Below are 17678 nucleotides of genomic sequence, written 5' to 3' on the forward strand. Positions count from 1 at the left end.
TCTCCGAATGCTTTTGGACTGCTCCAATGCTTGCTACTGTCCACTCTGGACAAAGAGCCACTCTGAATAGGGAGCAAAGGCTGGCTAACACCAGTGTCAGTGCCAGCTTTATGGGTTGGTGTATCTGGAAAAGGTCTGTTTGACAAGTGTTTGTCAGCTTCAGATATAGAGCGATGCAGTGATTTGGGGGAGTGGTCGTATCCACCCATTTGTGCCCTAAAATAATCTGGATCCATGGACTTTGACTTTCTCATGTCTGGCCAGTTAACGGGTGGAAGAACGCAGAACTGGGTTCCACTACCTAGTGACTCAGGGTGAGCCAAGGAGGATGCCTTGAGGCCTGGACTTCTATCAGTGGCACTACTCCGCTTCTCAGAGGCCAATCTGGGCAGGGTGGCCATTTGTGGGTTGGATTTAATATAAGGCACATCCAGGATCTCATCCATGTCCAAGTCATAATGCTCCAGTTCCCCAAATAGTGCTCCATTAGCAATACTTTTGCACTTCAGCACCTGAACATCACACGGAGTGACACTTGCTTGAAGATCTTTTGGAGAGGAATCCTCCTTGTTGGTCTCTACATTTTGGTCAGAACTCTTCTCAGTCTCCGCATCTGACACCTCTGGTTGGTGTTTGAGTGGCGAGACCCGTTTAACGGGTCTAAATTTGCTGTACACGTCAGCGATTCCAGTGGGTTTGATTCCACTTCCGCTGTGTGTTGAGGCACTTCGACTCCAGTTGATTCCCGGAGCTGCAATAAAACAGTAAATCAGTCACATTAAAATAAATCCTTCAACAGGCGTGGGATCAATTTTCGGAACGTAGACTAAACAAGTTGAAAAATCAACTACAATCCACAAGTGAACAAAGAGTCTCAAAGTAAATCTTTAACACTTGAATAATTACTCACTCACTCACTTTCTTAACCGCTTATCCAGTCAGGGTCCAGGTGGGGGGTTGCTGGAGCCTATCCCAGGTTTTCAATGAGCACAAGGCACACAGTAATACCCTGGACGGGGCACCAGTCCATCGCAGGGCAGACACACATACACACACCCATTCACCTACAGGGCAATTCAGTGTCTCCAATTAGCCTGGCTGCATGTCTTTGGACTGTGGGTGGAAACCGGAGCTCCCAGAGGAAACCCACACAGACACAGGAAGAACATGCAAACTCTACACAAAAAAGGACCTGGACTGCCCCACCTGGGGATCAAACCCAAGACCTTCTTGCTGTGAGGCGACAGTGCTACCCACTTAGCCACTGTGCAGCCCTACTTGAATAATTAGATACATTTTTTAAAAATACAGTGGGTGCCAAAAGTAAAACTACTAGTAATTTGTTTTAAGTTATGTACAATATGAACAATAAGTGAGTAACTTTGTAAAATTGACCACAGCAATTTCTTGGTGCAAAACAGGGCCTTTGGGTGGTGTAGCGGTAAAATATGCTACTCCACTACCGCTAAGATCCGGGTTCAAATATCAGCAGTTTTATCTGTTGGTTGGGTCATAATTAGACACAGACAGATTGGTTATGTCTGTTGGTGTGGTCGAACAGCCTAGCCATCAGAAAGTGCGCTTGTTTGTGCACTCTTAGTGCCAGTCCCAAAGTGAATACAAATAAGTAGGGTGTACGTAAGGAAGGGCATCCAGTGTAAAAACAGGTATGCAGAGCAGAATGATCTGCTGTGGCGACAAAAGGTTGGATTTCCTTACTTTTCTTTTCCATTTCCTTGAAGCACATTTACATTTTCAGCATTTAGCAGACGCTTTTATCCAAAGTGACTAACAGTACTGTGACAGTATACAGTCTAAGCAATTGAGGGTTAAGGGCCTTGCTCAAGGGCCCAACAGTGGCAACCTGGCAGTTATGGGGCTTGAACCAGCGACCTTTCAATTACTAGTCCAACATGCTCCAACACCAGAAATAAAAAAGTTATAAATTCAAACAAATTTGCAGCCACTGTTATTATAAATAAATAACAACTCTATTATAAATATGGCCACACTTCAGGTTTTCAGCAGAACATTTTATACTAAGTAGAATTGTGACATTGAGAAATATGGCATTAGAATTAAGTGACCGCACCAGAATTCTTTTAAGTAAAGAGGGGCTTTCTAGGAATCAAATAATCGCTAAACTGTAACCAGCCCACCGGCCATGCCCATGTTGACCGGCAAGGGGGTGGAGGTGCAAATTAAATGAAAGTGCAGTTCTCTTTAAACCGCTCTTCAAAGCATTCTCTGCACTCAATCAAGCTTTACTCATTTCACCTGGGGGTGGATTTTTATAAACTCATAATTTTAAGTCCTCTGCTTTCACGACTTCTTGGCTGCTTTTTCTTTATGATGGTTGATATGTCTGCTCAGTTTTCTTGCTGGTCTGTTTAGCTGTGGTTTTTTGTTCTGGTTTCTGGGAACTCCCTGTGTAGCCCACTGTACAGGGAACTACTGGGGTGATTGGAATGCATCTTCAGAATGTAATACAGGAATCCCATAACAGAAAAAAATCCAACCAATCAATTTCTTAAAATTCATCTTCACTTTGATCTCATACGAAAATAATATGAATGAACTATGATGGAAATAAACTACAAACACCAATTGTTAAATTTGCACTATTGCTAAAACCTAAATTACTTAATGTTGGCTAAATGGTGCAATAGGTTTACAAGACATTGTGTTGCACAGTTTAGCATTAATGCAAAAAAAGAGTCCTGCATTAATGAATATTACATATATAAATAATATTATTGCATGAAAGCAACATGATTTTGCCAGGAGCAAGTTTTATCTAGCAATTAGCAGGTTCTATTTTTAATACATTTAGAATCCAACATTGCACAAACCTTGTCTTTCCTCAGCCTGTCCATCATTTCTCCGACAAAGCTCAGGAATGTTCTTTGATGTGTACTGCAACAGGGACCAAACAAATAACAGCTTTTATTATTAACACTGGTGCAAAAATCTCTATTACAAAGAACATTATTTATATATTAATGAATATTTAACATTCCTTCACAGTCACGTTTCATATTTCTACACAAGAGCAGCGGAATAGTAGAGTGTAGTCAGGTAACAATAAGTGTGTTTTAATATGGATTAATATGACATTGGACCCACTGTAATGCAGATAAATAATAACCACAGCTGATTAGTAAGTAAACAGGTAGTAAGTAAAATCGATGAACAGATCTATATTATTTGTTACTATAAGAAACATTTATGTGAGTGTGTATAAATGGCTGTAGACTTGTATAATAAACTATAAAATGACTAATAAAATATTTAAAATAAGCTTTTACCAAAACATTCACAAAATTCTTTAGATAGCATGTGGTATATGTTTTTTATACGTATACTGTATATTTAATCAGCCATTTTGCTTAATACACAATTTACATCTGAATAACTGGATAACTAAATACCACTTGTGATTTACATACACGTTTTTTTCATCTACATTTTAAGGACCTTGTATTCCCTTTTAAATGTAGTCACGTATTTGTTTGTTTATTAGGATTTTAACATCATGTTTTACACTGTGGTTACATTCATGACAGGAACGGTAGTTACTTATTACACAAGGTTCATCAGTTCACAAGCTTATATCAAACACAGTCATGGACAATTTTGTATCTCCAATTCACCTCACTTGCACGTCTTTGGACTGTGGGAGGAAACCGGAGCACCCGGAGGAAATCCACGCGGACACAGGGAGAACATGCAAACTCCACACAGAAAGGACCCGGACCGCCCCACCTGGGGATCGAGCCCAGGACCTTCTTGCTATGAGGTGACAGTGCTACACACAGAGCCACCGTGCCGCCCAGTCATGTATTTAATCAATGTAATGTAATCTTTGTTGTTTAAAAGGTCAATTTTCATTGTGTAATAAAGTATTACAATCTGTTTACTTACAGCTAAATCATCAGTAAAATCAATCTCATCCAGATCCAAATACTCAGGAGCATCCATCTTCTGTCAGCATTATGTCCAAGGTAACCCTAGTAGATAAAACAGTTGGACGTAGTAATGCATAAGTACAGTAAGCTAGTGAAGAAAACAAGATTTTTCAAACTGAATAGGCTGATGGTTGTCAGCATTTTCAACTGCACTCCTGATAAACATAGGCAGGTGTGTTAACCTTCAAACTTCAAATCAGACAATGGCTTTATAAAATAGGTACATGGTTATAAAAAAAGAACCTGATTCCTACCAACTTTAACATATTGCAATGGCTGTGATATTTAAAAAACAAGGAACTTTGCTAAAACACATTTGAATAATGAATATATAAAAACAGAAGGATAGAAGGACTGTAAACAAACATCTGTCTGTTTCTGTTAAATCATGGTATGATGTCCTTTAGAAGGACAAAAATCCAAAACTTAATCTAAATCCTCAAAACTGGTTAATGACCACAGAATCAAGCCTTGGTTATCCCCAGTCCCCTGACCTTAAAACCATTAAGATCCTGTGGGTGAGCTAAAAAGGAGAGTTCTCAAGAGAGGACCTAGAAGCACTGATAATCTGGTTCTGTATTGGGGAATGCTTTTAGATTTCTTTCTCTGGAACCCAGGTGGCTGCTTGCACACAAGCACCAAGTTTCTGAACTCCTTGGTTTGAAACTCGGTGTTGCCTCCGGTCGGCTTGGCGCCATCTAGCAGGCATAATTGGCAGTGCCTGCAGCAGATACTAATTGGCCACCATACCGTGCTCTCCTCGGATGCAATCTGGTATCTCTGGTAGCAGCGGAAGACAAATAATTGAGTGCGCTAAATCGGGAGGAAAATGGGGAGAAAATGCATCTCTGTGGCCAGGCTCATCATGCATTATAGGAATTATTGGTAAAGCATTATAACGACATAATATGTGTATATTGTCAAAGGGAGACTGCAGGAAGTACTAAACACATTTGTATGAACAACTGTGACATTAATCATCTAATATCAGTTTTCTTTCCTTAAATTATATTTACTTCAGTGAAAGCTAAGAAAATATTAGTGAAAGGTAAGTGTAATATTATGTCATTCGCTAGTTAATATTATATTTTACCTATAGAGACTTCTGACAAGAAGCACATTAATATGTTGGTGCCCGAACAGTAGCATTAAAAAACAAATGACAGGATTTGTCAAACATGGACAAGCAACAACAAAGTAGAATAGATGCCTCTTTACAAGATAATTATGTAGTTTTGGAATAGAAAGCCCAAAAGTACAGCCCTCCAGTTAAATGAGCCCCTTTCGGGCTGTTTTAAGATAAAACTGCAATTTACAAAACTTTAATTCACAGCAGACCTGCCTTTTATACCTAGAACCTGAACACCTACACAATGGAAAAAAGTAATATGGTATAATGAGTAAACTTTTACACATATGAATTCATGTTTGGAGAATTTTACCCACAATGGCTGCTGTAAACTGTTCAGTCATATTTATGTCATTTGCCAATTAATATTATATTTTACCTATAAAGACTTTTGACAAGAAGCACATTAATATGTTGGTGCCTGAACTGTAGCATTAAAAATAGAAAGCCCAAAAGTACAGCCCCCAAAATAACCACATAGTTAAATGAGCCCCTTTCGGGATGTTTTAGGATAATACTGCAATTACAAAACTTTAATAATAACCTTCATAAATACGGTCATACCCAGAACCTGAACACCTAAACAATGGGGGGGGGAAAGTATTATGGTAAACTCTTACTTTATTTTACACATCTGGATTCATGTTTAGAGCCAATGCCAAATGGTGCTTATTTTTAACCCACTAAACTGTTCATGAACAGCAATTTGATTATGTCCACTGATTGTTCTACATGCTTGTGTAACTGCTTAAAAATGATAAAATCATACAGTACCAGACGCACCCTATGGTGCAAACACTCGTTCTTAATGATAGTTCCATACTCCTGATAAAGCTCCCATTCATATTGTGTAGCTTAAAATATTTTACTGGGCTATTAAGTCAATGACATTTTATGACCTCCCCAATCACTAGAATCACTTAAAAAGTACAAGAGAGTGGACAGTAAAGTGGTCCACCAACTGTTTAAGAATCGTATAAGAGCGTTATAAGAAGTAAAGCCAAAAATGGACCAGCCCCAAGCTACCTTCAAGGTCTAATAAAACCCTGTTCTGTACAACACAACCTCTGAACCACTACTCATTTACATTTTCAGCATTTAGCAGACGCTTTTATCCAAAGCGACTTACAGTACTGTGACATTATACAGTCTGAGCAACTGAGGGTTAAGGGCCTTGCTCAAGGGCCCAACAGCAGTAACCTGGCAGTGGTGAGGCTCGAACCAGCGACCTGGTACTAGTCCAGTACCTTAACCGCTAGGCTACAACTGCCCTATTTACAACTGCCCAGTTATTTATGATGTGGATGGATTGAGTGTAAATAAACAAACAAAATAAACAAATTGAATGGAATTAAAAAAGCAGGAAGGTGCAGTTCCAAGTATACAGTACATGGTCCAGATTAAATACAGATTAAATATTAAATATAAAGTGATAAGTGATGAGTATTGCACATTGGATTGGGCCAATATAGCCATATATACATTAGCATACATATGCACGTGTATGAATATACTTAAGTACACATATATACATGTATATACGCTCAGTCCTCAGTGATCACCCGCTGTCCACGAATGCTGGAGTTGTAGAGCCTAATGGCTCTGGGGACGAACGACCTTTTTAATCTGTCCGTGGAGCAGCTCAGTGACAGCAGTCTGTCACTGAACGTACTCCTCTGTTTTATGAGAACTGTGTGCAGGGGGTGGTTCACATTGTCCATGATGGAGTGGAGTTTGCTTAGGGTCCTTCATTCAGCCACAGTCACCAGAGACTGTGGAGGTCTGGCACGGATTAATTATATTTACATTATTTCTTATGGGGAAAATAGGTTTAACTAACAAACATTTTGACTTAAGAACAGCCCTTCAGAACCAATTAAATTCGTAAGTCAAGAGTCCAGTGTACCTCTGTATTCAGTTCTTTATATAATGAGATGTTTGTGATCTCAGTGATCGTTGCCACCTACAGGTCACCGCAGTGAAACTGGACTCGTTCTCGGTGCATTTTCACTGATGGGCCACACACAGGATGCGGCTTAACAGCGACACAGATGCGCCATCACATCAAACTACTCACATCTGTAAAGTTATACTGCAGTATTACTTACAATAGCATTCATCTCATGACTGTTACTACCATCGACTTAGCCACATAGCTACGCTAACTAGCTTCATTTGGCTAATTTATTCAAAATGGTTAAAATAAGCGTAAATGTTTCCATGTTGTGACTCTGTTTATTAAGAGAAGCTTGTTTATTGTTTCATTTATGCACAAACAAATCGCAATATAACAGCAGGACAAAAACATCTGTCCCAAACCGAGCTCCTATTCCTATTGTTTGTGTGAAATCAGCGGCTAGTTAGCTTAGCAGAGGGCTGGTCCACTGGAAAACGGCTCTTAACTAACTGTAGTTGTTTTATCCTCTGTTTTTGTATGTGTATATAATCACTGGCCTTATTAGTATATGTTCGTTAAATCATAAAACAGTTATGAGAAATACCTTGTATTCCAGTAGTTGTGTTTTCCTCTCCCAGTCCTGCTGCTGTTCCCTCAGAACCGCTTCACAAGGAGCTCAAGAATTTGACGTGGGTTAACTCTTAATTTTCCAGCTCGTATTCAGAGGAAGCACTAGGTAGAACGTAAAAGCTATTATTACACGCCCTACGTAGTGCACCAGAATAGGGCGCAGTGGAGTATTTGTAATGTTGCCCTGGAGATGGGGAGAAGCACCGTTATTTCTAGTTATTCCAGTGAAACCAGATCTTTATTACGGTGGGCCGGTTAACGTGTCTACATCACGGGGTGGTACAGATATTCAAACTATTTGCTCTTTAATTACACAACAGCGCGGTTAAAGCACAAAAAGTACATTTTATTTAAATAGGAGTGAGAAAAATTTGTGACAATAATAAATTAGTAAATTCCAAAGTCATTTTCAAGACGAATGAGGTTATGATTTTAGTCAACAAAGAAGTATGGCAAACATAATAATTCAAACAGACACATAAAATAAAAAGGAAACGATAGAGTCCAAATAATAAAAATAATAATAAACAGATTAATAAACAGATTAAACCTACACTGGAGCCAGTGTAATAATACAAGTATGTACACTCTGGTCAAAAGTATGAGGACACCCTGATAATTATAATGTTTTATTGTTTCAGCTAAACCCATTGCAAACAGATGCATACAATCAGGTTTATCAAATAAATCTGTTCTTTTAACCTTTTGGCAACAGTAAAGTCTTCACTTGCTCCATCATTATTGTGCATTTGGGCACAAAAGGACATCTTTAAAGACGTTGGTTTTGGCAACATTGGTTTGGTGTGGATGAACTACAGTAACTGACCACAACTCCATTAGACATCTTTGGGATTAATTAAACTGTTTATTGCTAACCATGTCTTGTCATTCACCATTCCTGCCCTGCCTCACAATTGCTTTTTTTTTTAATTAAATAAGCATACATTTCCACAGCAAACAGAAAAATTATGTGGACAGTCTTTCCAGTATATATTGGAGCATTATCATTCTGTAAGCTTTTGCACCATATAGGTCCAGTAAAAGTATCTTGTTATACGTGTAGGCAAAGAAATTATTGGATATAATGATTTTTTGTGAGACATTGTGGGTTAAAACATGCTTTGCCTCCACCAAATCTATTAAGACAAATTAATTAACAATTTTAAGAAAGAATTCTTATTAGTAGTAGTAGTAGTAGTAGTATTAGTAGTAGAAATAATAAAACAGATACACATCCTTTGGTAGAAGTAAATTAACTTATACCGAAATACATAATAATAATTTAATTAATTCATTGTCTGTTTTACCACCACTTTATCCTGGTCAGTGTAGCAGTGTGTCTGATTCATTAGGCGAAAGGCAGGAAACGCCCTGGACAGGTCGCCAGTCCAACACAGGGCACACACACATGCACACATTCATTCACACATTCACATTTAGGGCAATTTTTTGTAGCTTCAATTGGCCTGCCTGCATGTCTTTGGATTTTAGGGAGTAAACTGGAGCAACTGGAGGAAACCAGTGCAGACACAGGGAGAACATGCACACTCTACAGTTGGGACAGTTGTAGCTCAGCGGTTAAGGTACTGAAATGTAATCAGAAGGTTGCAGGTTCAGGCTTCACTACTGCCAGGTTGCCACTGTTGGGCCCCTGAGCAAGGCCATTAACCCGCAATTGTTTAAACTGTACTCAGTCAGAATTGAAAGTTGCTTTGGGTAAAAGCGTCCACTAAATGTTAAAAATGTAATGTAATGTCTACTCAGAAATGACCCTCCCTACCTGGCCAGAGAATCTAAACCAAGACCTTCTTACTGTGAGGCAACAGCACTTCCCACTGCACCACCATGTCACAGCATTATAATTTTTTCTTTTTTAATAATAGCAAACAATTGGGGGAAACTGAGGCATTGTTTTACAGTACTGTGCTCTAATGGGCATAATACACTCGTGGTGAGACTGGAGCATTTACATTAAATGTAAACGATTGTAGTGGGAAGAAAAACAAGCAACTAAACCAAAGCAAGTAACCAAAGGTGAGAAGTTGTTTATTTAATAATACAATGATAAAAATTTTACAAAGAATTATGATTATGATTATAAGATTCTAATCAATATTTATTCAAGTATTTATTGCACCCAAATTTCACTGACCCATATTTAAAAAAAAGCACCATTCCATATTAGTAATTAACATTTTAGTTTATGTGACAATGTAAAACTTAACACACAAAGAACATTTTGTACAAATGTAACCTTCTACTTTTAATAAGACACTAAATTACATATAGTCAAAATAACCTGTGCTAAACAAATATTATCTTACAGATATATGGAACAATACATGGTGATAAATAACATGCTATCATTAATAAGCTTTATTGTTTTGTTTTCATTTAGCCTACAACACAAGGATATTAAATAATACAATGAAATTAATGTTTGAGCCAAATTTATGAAGCAAAAAAATGAATGCTATCAAAATATGTATACTGCATACTATATGAACTGTCCTAGTACCCAGAAGGTTAGGATATTAAATTAAGATCACTGAAAGAAAACCAGTTTTGACCTTTCAACTTATCATTAAGTGTGTATCAATACACTGCTTTCATTTTAAACTTGTAAGTGGACATGTACTGTAGGTTGTTTGTCAAAGATGTACTATTGAACTGAGATTTTCACATTTATTGTAATTGAATACAGTTTTTTCTGTTGCCAAAAATACAGTTTTGATGTAAAGTTCATGGAAGTTGACAGGATTTCACAGGCAAAAGTGATTAATGGATGACTTTTTAAAACACTCAGTATCTGGAACAGAGAAAAATTGTTAGATGGTAGTAACTCATGACAACTACAGTTGTGTAAACTTATCTGAAGTACATCTATCTTGCTGTAATTAAACAAAATTATGCAAATGGTTTAATTTGACCACTAACGGGCAAAAAAATCCTCAGTAATCTGTCTTATTATTTTTGTGAACACGTGTTCAAGACTGCCAGCTCCTGCAGCAGGAAAATATTACCATATAACCACTAATCCACCTCCATGCTTGACCGTGGCATGAGCCTTCTTTAACAGGGCTGGTCGCGTCCTGCCACTGAAGCGGACTGAACCCAATATGCTGGATGCCTAACCAAAGTAGAACAGTACTGGACTAAAGAGGCACAAACAAATAGGTAATGACAAAGTAAAAGGTGGCTAATGTAATTAAAACCAATAAAAGAAACAAGAGAAGCCACGTAAAACCTGCACCCTAAAGTATAGTAGATGCGAAAGAACAGATGGACAAGCCCATTAGTTTAGTAGGGGGAATTCCACTCCACACACACACCACACACTCACCCAGAACAAATGCTATCCTTAGGGAGGCAGCTACCCTGTCCAAAATCCTGTCTGTCTGGCATATTCAAGTTGACCCCTCCTGTGCTCCTTGGTCAAGAGTGGTGTGCATTGTGGAGTCCAGCCATCAAATCCTTGGTTGTTAAGTGATTACCGGGCAATATTCCAAAAGGTGTCTCTAGGAATGTTCAAGGTCTTGGAAATCCTCTTATGCCCACTGCTCTTTTAGAACAATAAAATGATCTAATCTCTCAGCTTTTGTGACAGCTCTTTAATTTTACTATTGACGCGACATACCATGAACACATCTCTGGGTGGTGTTTATATGACAGATCACAGCTGAAGCAATTTAAGACTGGTTATTGAGTTTCCAGTAGTTTAATCATGTCATAACTAGGGCCCTACTAAATGGAAGATACAATACACAGCACAACCTACCTTAATACTTTAATTTAGAGTGTAAATCCAGTGACTGCATTACACTTCGACATAACGGACATTTAGACTAACTAATTGCTAACTGAATTGCCGTAGGATTGCTAGGACTGCCTCATAGTGCAAATTAAGCAGTAAATGTGAGACACTTGAACACTACGTGAATGAAAAATGTTAAATCGCATACAATTGCATATTTCACTGGAAACAGCATGTTTCAAGGTCTGTAATGCAATTTTTACGGTCGTCAATTAGGTAGGGCCTTAGACATAACCCAACTTCAGATCATACAGACTAGCAGTAGGTTTTAGGCTCAGCGGTATTACTTAGAGGTTAAATAATTGTGACATGTCAATATAAACAGAATATCTTCTAATCCTTAAAAACTCTAAAATACTATATAATTCAATGTATTTGTTAATTTGCTTTGTCATTTAACAGATAAAGAGTTCATTTGAAGCTAAAATCTAGATCTACAGACACACATAATGTTATAATTAAGTATGCTGTTCACTTACTGGGATATACTGCATCCTGATGTATGCACGTAATTGCCCGTATACTGAATATCACAGCGCAGTATGTTGTTGCTAATGTCTGACTCAGGAACCTGGTAAGTTGGATTCACAGTAATCTGCAACACAAGCACATTAAGTTCATTAAACTGTAACTGATAGATTGTATACTGTAATCTATATTTTTCCATGTAAATGTATCTAACCTTAAGAATGTACTTTCCAGGTTTGACATCAGTAATGTCAATCCACTGGCAGTCAATGTCTGCATTGTAGGTATCATAACATCCAGGGCTCAAACCCTATTATATAAACAAATGTAGGTTTAAGATATGTTAATAGTTAAAAATGGTTAAACAGTTCTCAACCTTTTTTTCTCTTAGACTCTCCTGAGTTCAAAAGAAGAAACTCTGGGATGCCCTCGAGTAAGCATGACAAAAGCTGTTGCTGAACCCATTATGAAAGTAAATACCTTAGTATTTTCTGATTTTGGTTGATGTAGTCAGTTTACTGGGTCTGTTTCAGCGGGATCTGCATCTACAACTAAATCAGAATCATCTGTAGTCGCCATCCATTGACTTTGCACTTTAAAAGTGGGCAAATCAAATATTTTCCAATCTCAAACACCCACCGTTGGCTATCGACCTATTGATTTTCCCGTCCCATCACTGACTTTATCACAGACTGGACTGAAAAATGAAGAACTATTTTTTTCTTATCAATCTTAGTTTAAATTATTTTGTGTATGTATGGTTTATGTAAGTCCAATTCATTCAAATTATTCTCCTGGTCACCCAGAGAGGATGGAGGTCCCTGCTGAGTCTGGTTCCTCTTAAGGTTTCTTCCTGTAATTTTAAGGGGGTTTTACTATTTCACAGTTGCCCTTGGCTTGCTCAACAGGGTTTTTTTTTTTTTTTTTTTTTTTTTTTAAATTTTCTCCCCAATTTTTCTCCCAATTTTTAGCGCTTCCAATCTGTCTTCCGCTGCTAACAGGCACACCAGACCTGCATCCAAGGAGAGCACGCCGCTGCCCCACGCCTTCTTTACACGTGTACAGCCCTCCTCTTCTCGTCCGTGCATTCTGCACGGGCGTCTCTTCTGCAAATCAGGGTCCTTACACAGCCCACCCACATATAGTCCGGTCCCCCACCCTGCAGGCACTGCCAATTATGCCCGCCAGATGGCGCCCAGCCGACCGGTGGCAACACCGAGCCTCGAACCGGGAGGTTCAGAAACTCGGTGCTGGTGCGTCAGCGGAATATCCCGCTGCGCCACCTGGGCGCCTTCAACAGGGGTTTTTGGTCTGTTGGTCCTGGATGCTGTAAAGTTGCTTTGAGACAATGTCTATTGTAAAAGACGCTATACAAATAAACGTGTGAAAGGACTCGGACTGCCCCGCTTGTGGATCAAACCCAGGACCTTCTTGCTGTGAGGCAACAGTGCTACCCACCGAGCCACCATGCCGCCCTGTTATAAGTCAAGTCAAATTTATTTGTATAGCGCTTTTTACAATAGACATTGTCTCAAAGCAACTTTACAGACTCCAGGACCAACAGACCAGAAAACCCTGTTGAGCAAGCCGAGGGCGACAGTGGCAAGAAAAAACTCCTTAAAAATACAGGAAGAAACCTTGAGAGGAACCAGACTCATACTTCTTGGGTGTTTAGATGATACTTTCTCCTCTTTTGTGTTGAGCAAGCTTCTCCACTCACAAATGAATGTTTATAAAAAATCTTTGCTAGTGCAGGTTTTCATCACACATCATTTTCTTTAAGCAGAGCTGTTGTTAAGAGACCATCATGAGATTAAATAGGATATAGGAAAATTACACACCTGAGTGTGAGATGTGCAGGCGTACCGTCGATAATAGCCAGGATCACAGGACGTATCCTCCAGGCAGAAGCTGGCTTTGTGGCCTTCAGCTACTTTGCTTTGAGTGGATGCATCCAGCAAATCATAATGACAAAACTCATCCATACTGTGGTAGTGTCTGGACAGAGCCAAAAAGTTTCAACATTATTAAAGCATTTATACACTGGAAGCACTGGATTACACACTGGTCAGGGCATCAGTCTGTTCATAACAGTGTATCATATAATCACTTAGTTATTTATACATGGGAGCTTGGCAAGGTAAGAAGTTACCAAAACACATCAGTAGAAATAATGAGTGCATGCCAAACAGAGGTGAGCCCCACCAACATGGCCTGCTACACTAGCTGTGAGGTCTTAATGTGTACAGTGTAAGCAACAGAATTGGGTGTTATTCTTATTTATCTTTTTATAAATATCATAGTATTTATTATACATATTTACACACATTTACACACACTCACACTTGTGTGACACCTGATTTAAAGTCAATGGAGAACTTTTAGTACTGTAATGGGTGATTTACAGCATGAATGAGCAACTAACAAATCTGAATGATTAAAAAAACCTCAATTTTTTTATTTAAAAAACCTTCTATATACAGTACTAAAATACCGCTTCACCCAGGGAGTATTTTGCAGTAAATTACAATAGTGGAGGACCCGTACAGTGGTGGACCATTGCCTTCCTAGAATGGATTGATTACTCACTGGTGACAGCTGTGCCATTCCCATGCATAGCGTGGTCTACTTGGGAGAAAGTCAGCAGTCCCTTGGTTCTTCACCCGCTGAGGAAACCTGAGCAGCACGCGTGTATCATAGTCCCGTGCATGTGCAGCAGAGCTGTCAGAACAAACACTTTTTAAATGCATCTAAGCTTCCAATAATGGATTACATGCAATTATTGTACTGAACTAGAAATAAGACATGTTTAAAATATCAAATGTTACAGAAGTCAAACGTATATATATATTATAAACATTTAAGTGACACGTACAGCAAATTTGCCCCGTCCTGTTTTTATTTAGTATGGTCAAATTATTTATTTAAGATCTTAAATAAAAAAAAACACTAAGACATTCATTCATTCATTAATTGTCTGTTTTACCACTGCTTTATCCTGTTCAGGGTCACAGTGGGTACAGTTTACTGGGTGAAAGGTATAGGAAACACCCCGGACATGTTGCCAGTCTATCACTGGGCAAACACACACATTCACAATGTAATATCTCCAATTAACCTGACTGCATCTTGTTACATAACTTAATAGCACTGTACGTGTACAGACCACGCCTCCTAGTGACTATAGTGAATACTGTAGTCAATGTGCCACTTACTGAACAGAAAAAGTTACTACTATAAGCCAAATAATTAATGTACATTATGGACAATGTATAGGTACAGTTTATTCAAAATAAATAATATATTTAAAAAGATTAGTATTATTGCTTTTGTTTTCTTCTAGCAGTGCATTTTCAATAAAAATAGAATTTTGCCAAGAGCTTCTTGTTGACTAAAGCCAGCTCTGGTCCTCCTTTTAATGCAGGTACATTGTAGTAGTAGCCTAAAATATTTATAAAATATAAATGCTTATATATTTATAATAAGTAATGTTGCATGCACTTAAAAATGTAATGCCAAATGTATACCAAAATAGACACTATATGCTTATCTGATAGTAAATTGTGGCTTATAACAGTACCAACCTTGTCAAGCAGTTTTCCTCGGCTGCACATCTAAGACTGTACATCGGTACCTTCTGTATGTAGGTAGAAGTTTGCACATAATATGCATCTGGAATTAGATCTGGAAGACCTGTTGATGATGAAGATGTGAGTACTTCTTATAATCATAAAATGTTTACTGTTTATACATCCAGTTGCAGAAAGAAGATGCGAAACTCTATGGAATGATCTGACTTTTTTACTTTTAATGTTGACATAATAATAGAAAAACACATTTTGCCTAATCAAATAAGACACACACAACTGTACTTGTTAAGCATATATGAATATGAATATGAATATGAATCTTATTACATTATGTTGTTAACCTTTTGGTGAAAAAAAAAATTCAGTAATGTGATGACTTTAAAGGAGTAGCTTGTAAACATATCTGAACCATGTCCTAACGTTGTATATGACTTCTGAACAAGAATTGCAGAGCTACAAACTCAGTAATGAAGACCTGTGTTCATCAGTCATACTTCAATCTAAGCAGTACTTAAGGAGGTAAAAAAGGAACTAAAGAGCTACCACAAAAGAAGTACAAACACGTTCAATCATGTGATGAACATAGAAAATAATAGCAAGATTGATGTAAATATTAACCACTTATTTAAAATTACAGATGTGTTAGAAATTAAGGCTGTTTGGATAAGGCACTGAACACAACCACCATAACCTCATCCAGCTTGCATATATTGAGAGAACAGTTGAAGGTATAGGTCCATCACCTAATGCAAAAATAAAATAAAGTAATGTAGCAACAATTACTCAATAGATATAAGTAAATAAACAGAATTGATGAAAACGAAGTAGATTAGTAATTTGTAATGGCCACATTAGAGTCTAAACGTTAACATAATTAAGATGTTATCATCACAATTACACATATTGCTTGGATGGAATTAGTATCAGTGTTAATGTGTAAAGCCTTGACACTGAAATTGAAAAAAAATGGTGTAAAACAATAGCCAACAATAACAAAAATTAATTGACTATGTTTTAGTTCAATTAAAAGTGTTTTCATTTTATATGCTGCACTGTTTTATGATTTATTTAAAGATTTATAAATTATGGTATAATGGTATAAGCTTTTTCTTGCAGCAGGTAAATCCTCTTACAGAAGCTCTTACCATGCTGAAAAAATTGGGTTCCATAGCCGGGTCTGGCTCTGCTCCTGTGTCGGGGTCTGTAGTAGAAATCGTAGTAGTTGTAGTACGGGTTATAGGGGTCGTTGTGGATGGATTTGTAGGGATCGTATGGATCATCTCCGACCATCACGTCTCTGTCTGCAGGTCGCGTCGTGGATTCAGGTTGCGGAATCCGGTTAGAGTCGGTGTGAGCGCTCTGCTGCACTGGAGCAGTCTGGTTTGATTCTCGGACAGTAATCACTGGTTTGTTTTCTCTCTCTTTGGCTCTTCTCCTCGGAGGCAGATACTGAGAGCCACGGCTCAGCAGGTTAAACGCGCGGCCGTTGCCGCTCCATTGTATCGCCAGCCGTGAAGCACCTGCCGGAGCCGGAGCCGCACGCACCCTGTCTGCACCTACTGCTGCTGCTGCTCCGGAGTCAGAGCGATCCTGACCGACAGCAGCTTGCAACACGCACAAAACCACAACAACTATAAACAAAAAGTCCCTCATTTTTTCACACTAGTTCTCACAAATGAATTTCACACCAGGTGTTTGAATCAGAGGGAAAAGCGCGCACATCCCATGAGAAGGCGCATCTCTGTGGTAGGTGCATTGGACTGGTTTGAAACCCCCACACACCTGAGAGTCCCATTCAGGCCAGTGTAGTTTTTGTTCTGGCAACCTAGTTTTTTTTCTGCAGGGGGTTTCGCAGGGAGGGGTGGATTTTAAAAGTTCTTGGACTGGTTCCAAAGTTGTATGTGACTGGCCATAAACAAAACCTGCAAAGTAATAACTAAAGCACACTGAGATGCTGCAGCTCTTCATCATGAAATCATTTTTCCATCATTACACAAGTAAAATCCACAGTATTTAAGTCTGTTTAAGGCCCTTAATCCATTAGTGTCATATATTGTGCAATATAATAACCCATTTTTAATGGCAGACGGATCTGAACTGCAGGCAGGCCCTTTTAGCACCTTCACCCTCTTACTTCAAAGCTATGCAGCTGTATGGCCATAGAAATGTGGCGTTGTGTTGT

General features: G+C 38.5%; 2 protein-coding genes across 2 annotated transcripts in view; both read right to left on the bottom strand.

Annotated features, from left to right (window-relative positions):
- The window catches only part of sncaip (synuclein, alpha interacting protein), a 14178-nt gene extending 6505 nt beyond the window's left edge, over nt 1-7673 (bottom strand). The window contains exons 1-4 of the mRNA XM_062998313.1: nt 7599-7673; nt 3925-4010; nt 2853-2916; nt 1-751 (exon numbers count right to left, since the gene is read on the bottom strand). The exon at nt 1-751 is cut by the window's left edge and continues 70 nt beyond it. Coding sequence (XP_062854383.1) covers nt 1-751; nt 2853-2916; nt 3925-3981 — 872 coding nt within the window. The 5' untranslated portion in view covers nt 3982-4010; nt 7599-7673. The remainder of the gene's footprint in view (nt 752-2852; nt 2917-3924; nt 4011-7598) is intronic.
- A 4240-nt stretch (nt 7674-11913) lies between these two features.
- On the bottom strand, nt 11914-17149 carry LOC134317984 (protein-lysine 6-oxidase). The gene is made up of 6 exons (XM_062998731.1): nt 16642-17149; nt 15491-15599; nt 14496-14627; nt 13748-13904; nt 12121-12216; nt 11914-12033 (listed from the first exon to the last, which is right to left on the bottom strand). Exons 1-6 carry the CDS (start codon nt 17147-17149, stop codon nt 11914-11916), a joined length of 1122 nt encoding a protein of 373 aa, XP_062854801.1.
- Between the last annotated feature and the right edge of the window lie 529 nt (nt 17150-17678).

This window comes from Trichomycterus rosablanca, chromosome 7, assembly GCF_030014385.1.
Source record: "Trichomycterus rosablanca isolate fTriRos1 chromosome 7, fTriRos1.hap1, whole genome shotgun sequence".
Classification (NCBI taxonomy): Eukaryota; Metazoa; Chordata; class Actinopteri; order Siluriformes; family Trichomycteridae; genus Trichomycterus; species Trichomycterus rosablanca.

Bases quoted from the DNA above. Each gene is read 5' to 3' on its own strand.
- LOC134317984 (XM_062998731.1), bottom strand. From the start codon at position 17,149: ATGAGGGACTTTTTGTTTATAGTTGTTGTGGTTTTGTGCGTGTTGCAA. The intron at 15,600-16,641 runs GTAAGAGCTTCT...CATCATCAACAG, and splicing joins AACCCAATTTTTTCAGCATG to GTCTTCCAGATCTAATTCCA. The intron at 12,217-13,747 runs GTGTGTAATTTT...TTTATATAATAG, and splicing joins CCTGCACATCTCACACTCAG to GGTTTGAGCCCTGGATGTTA.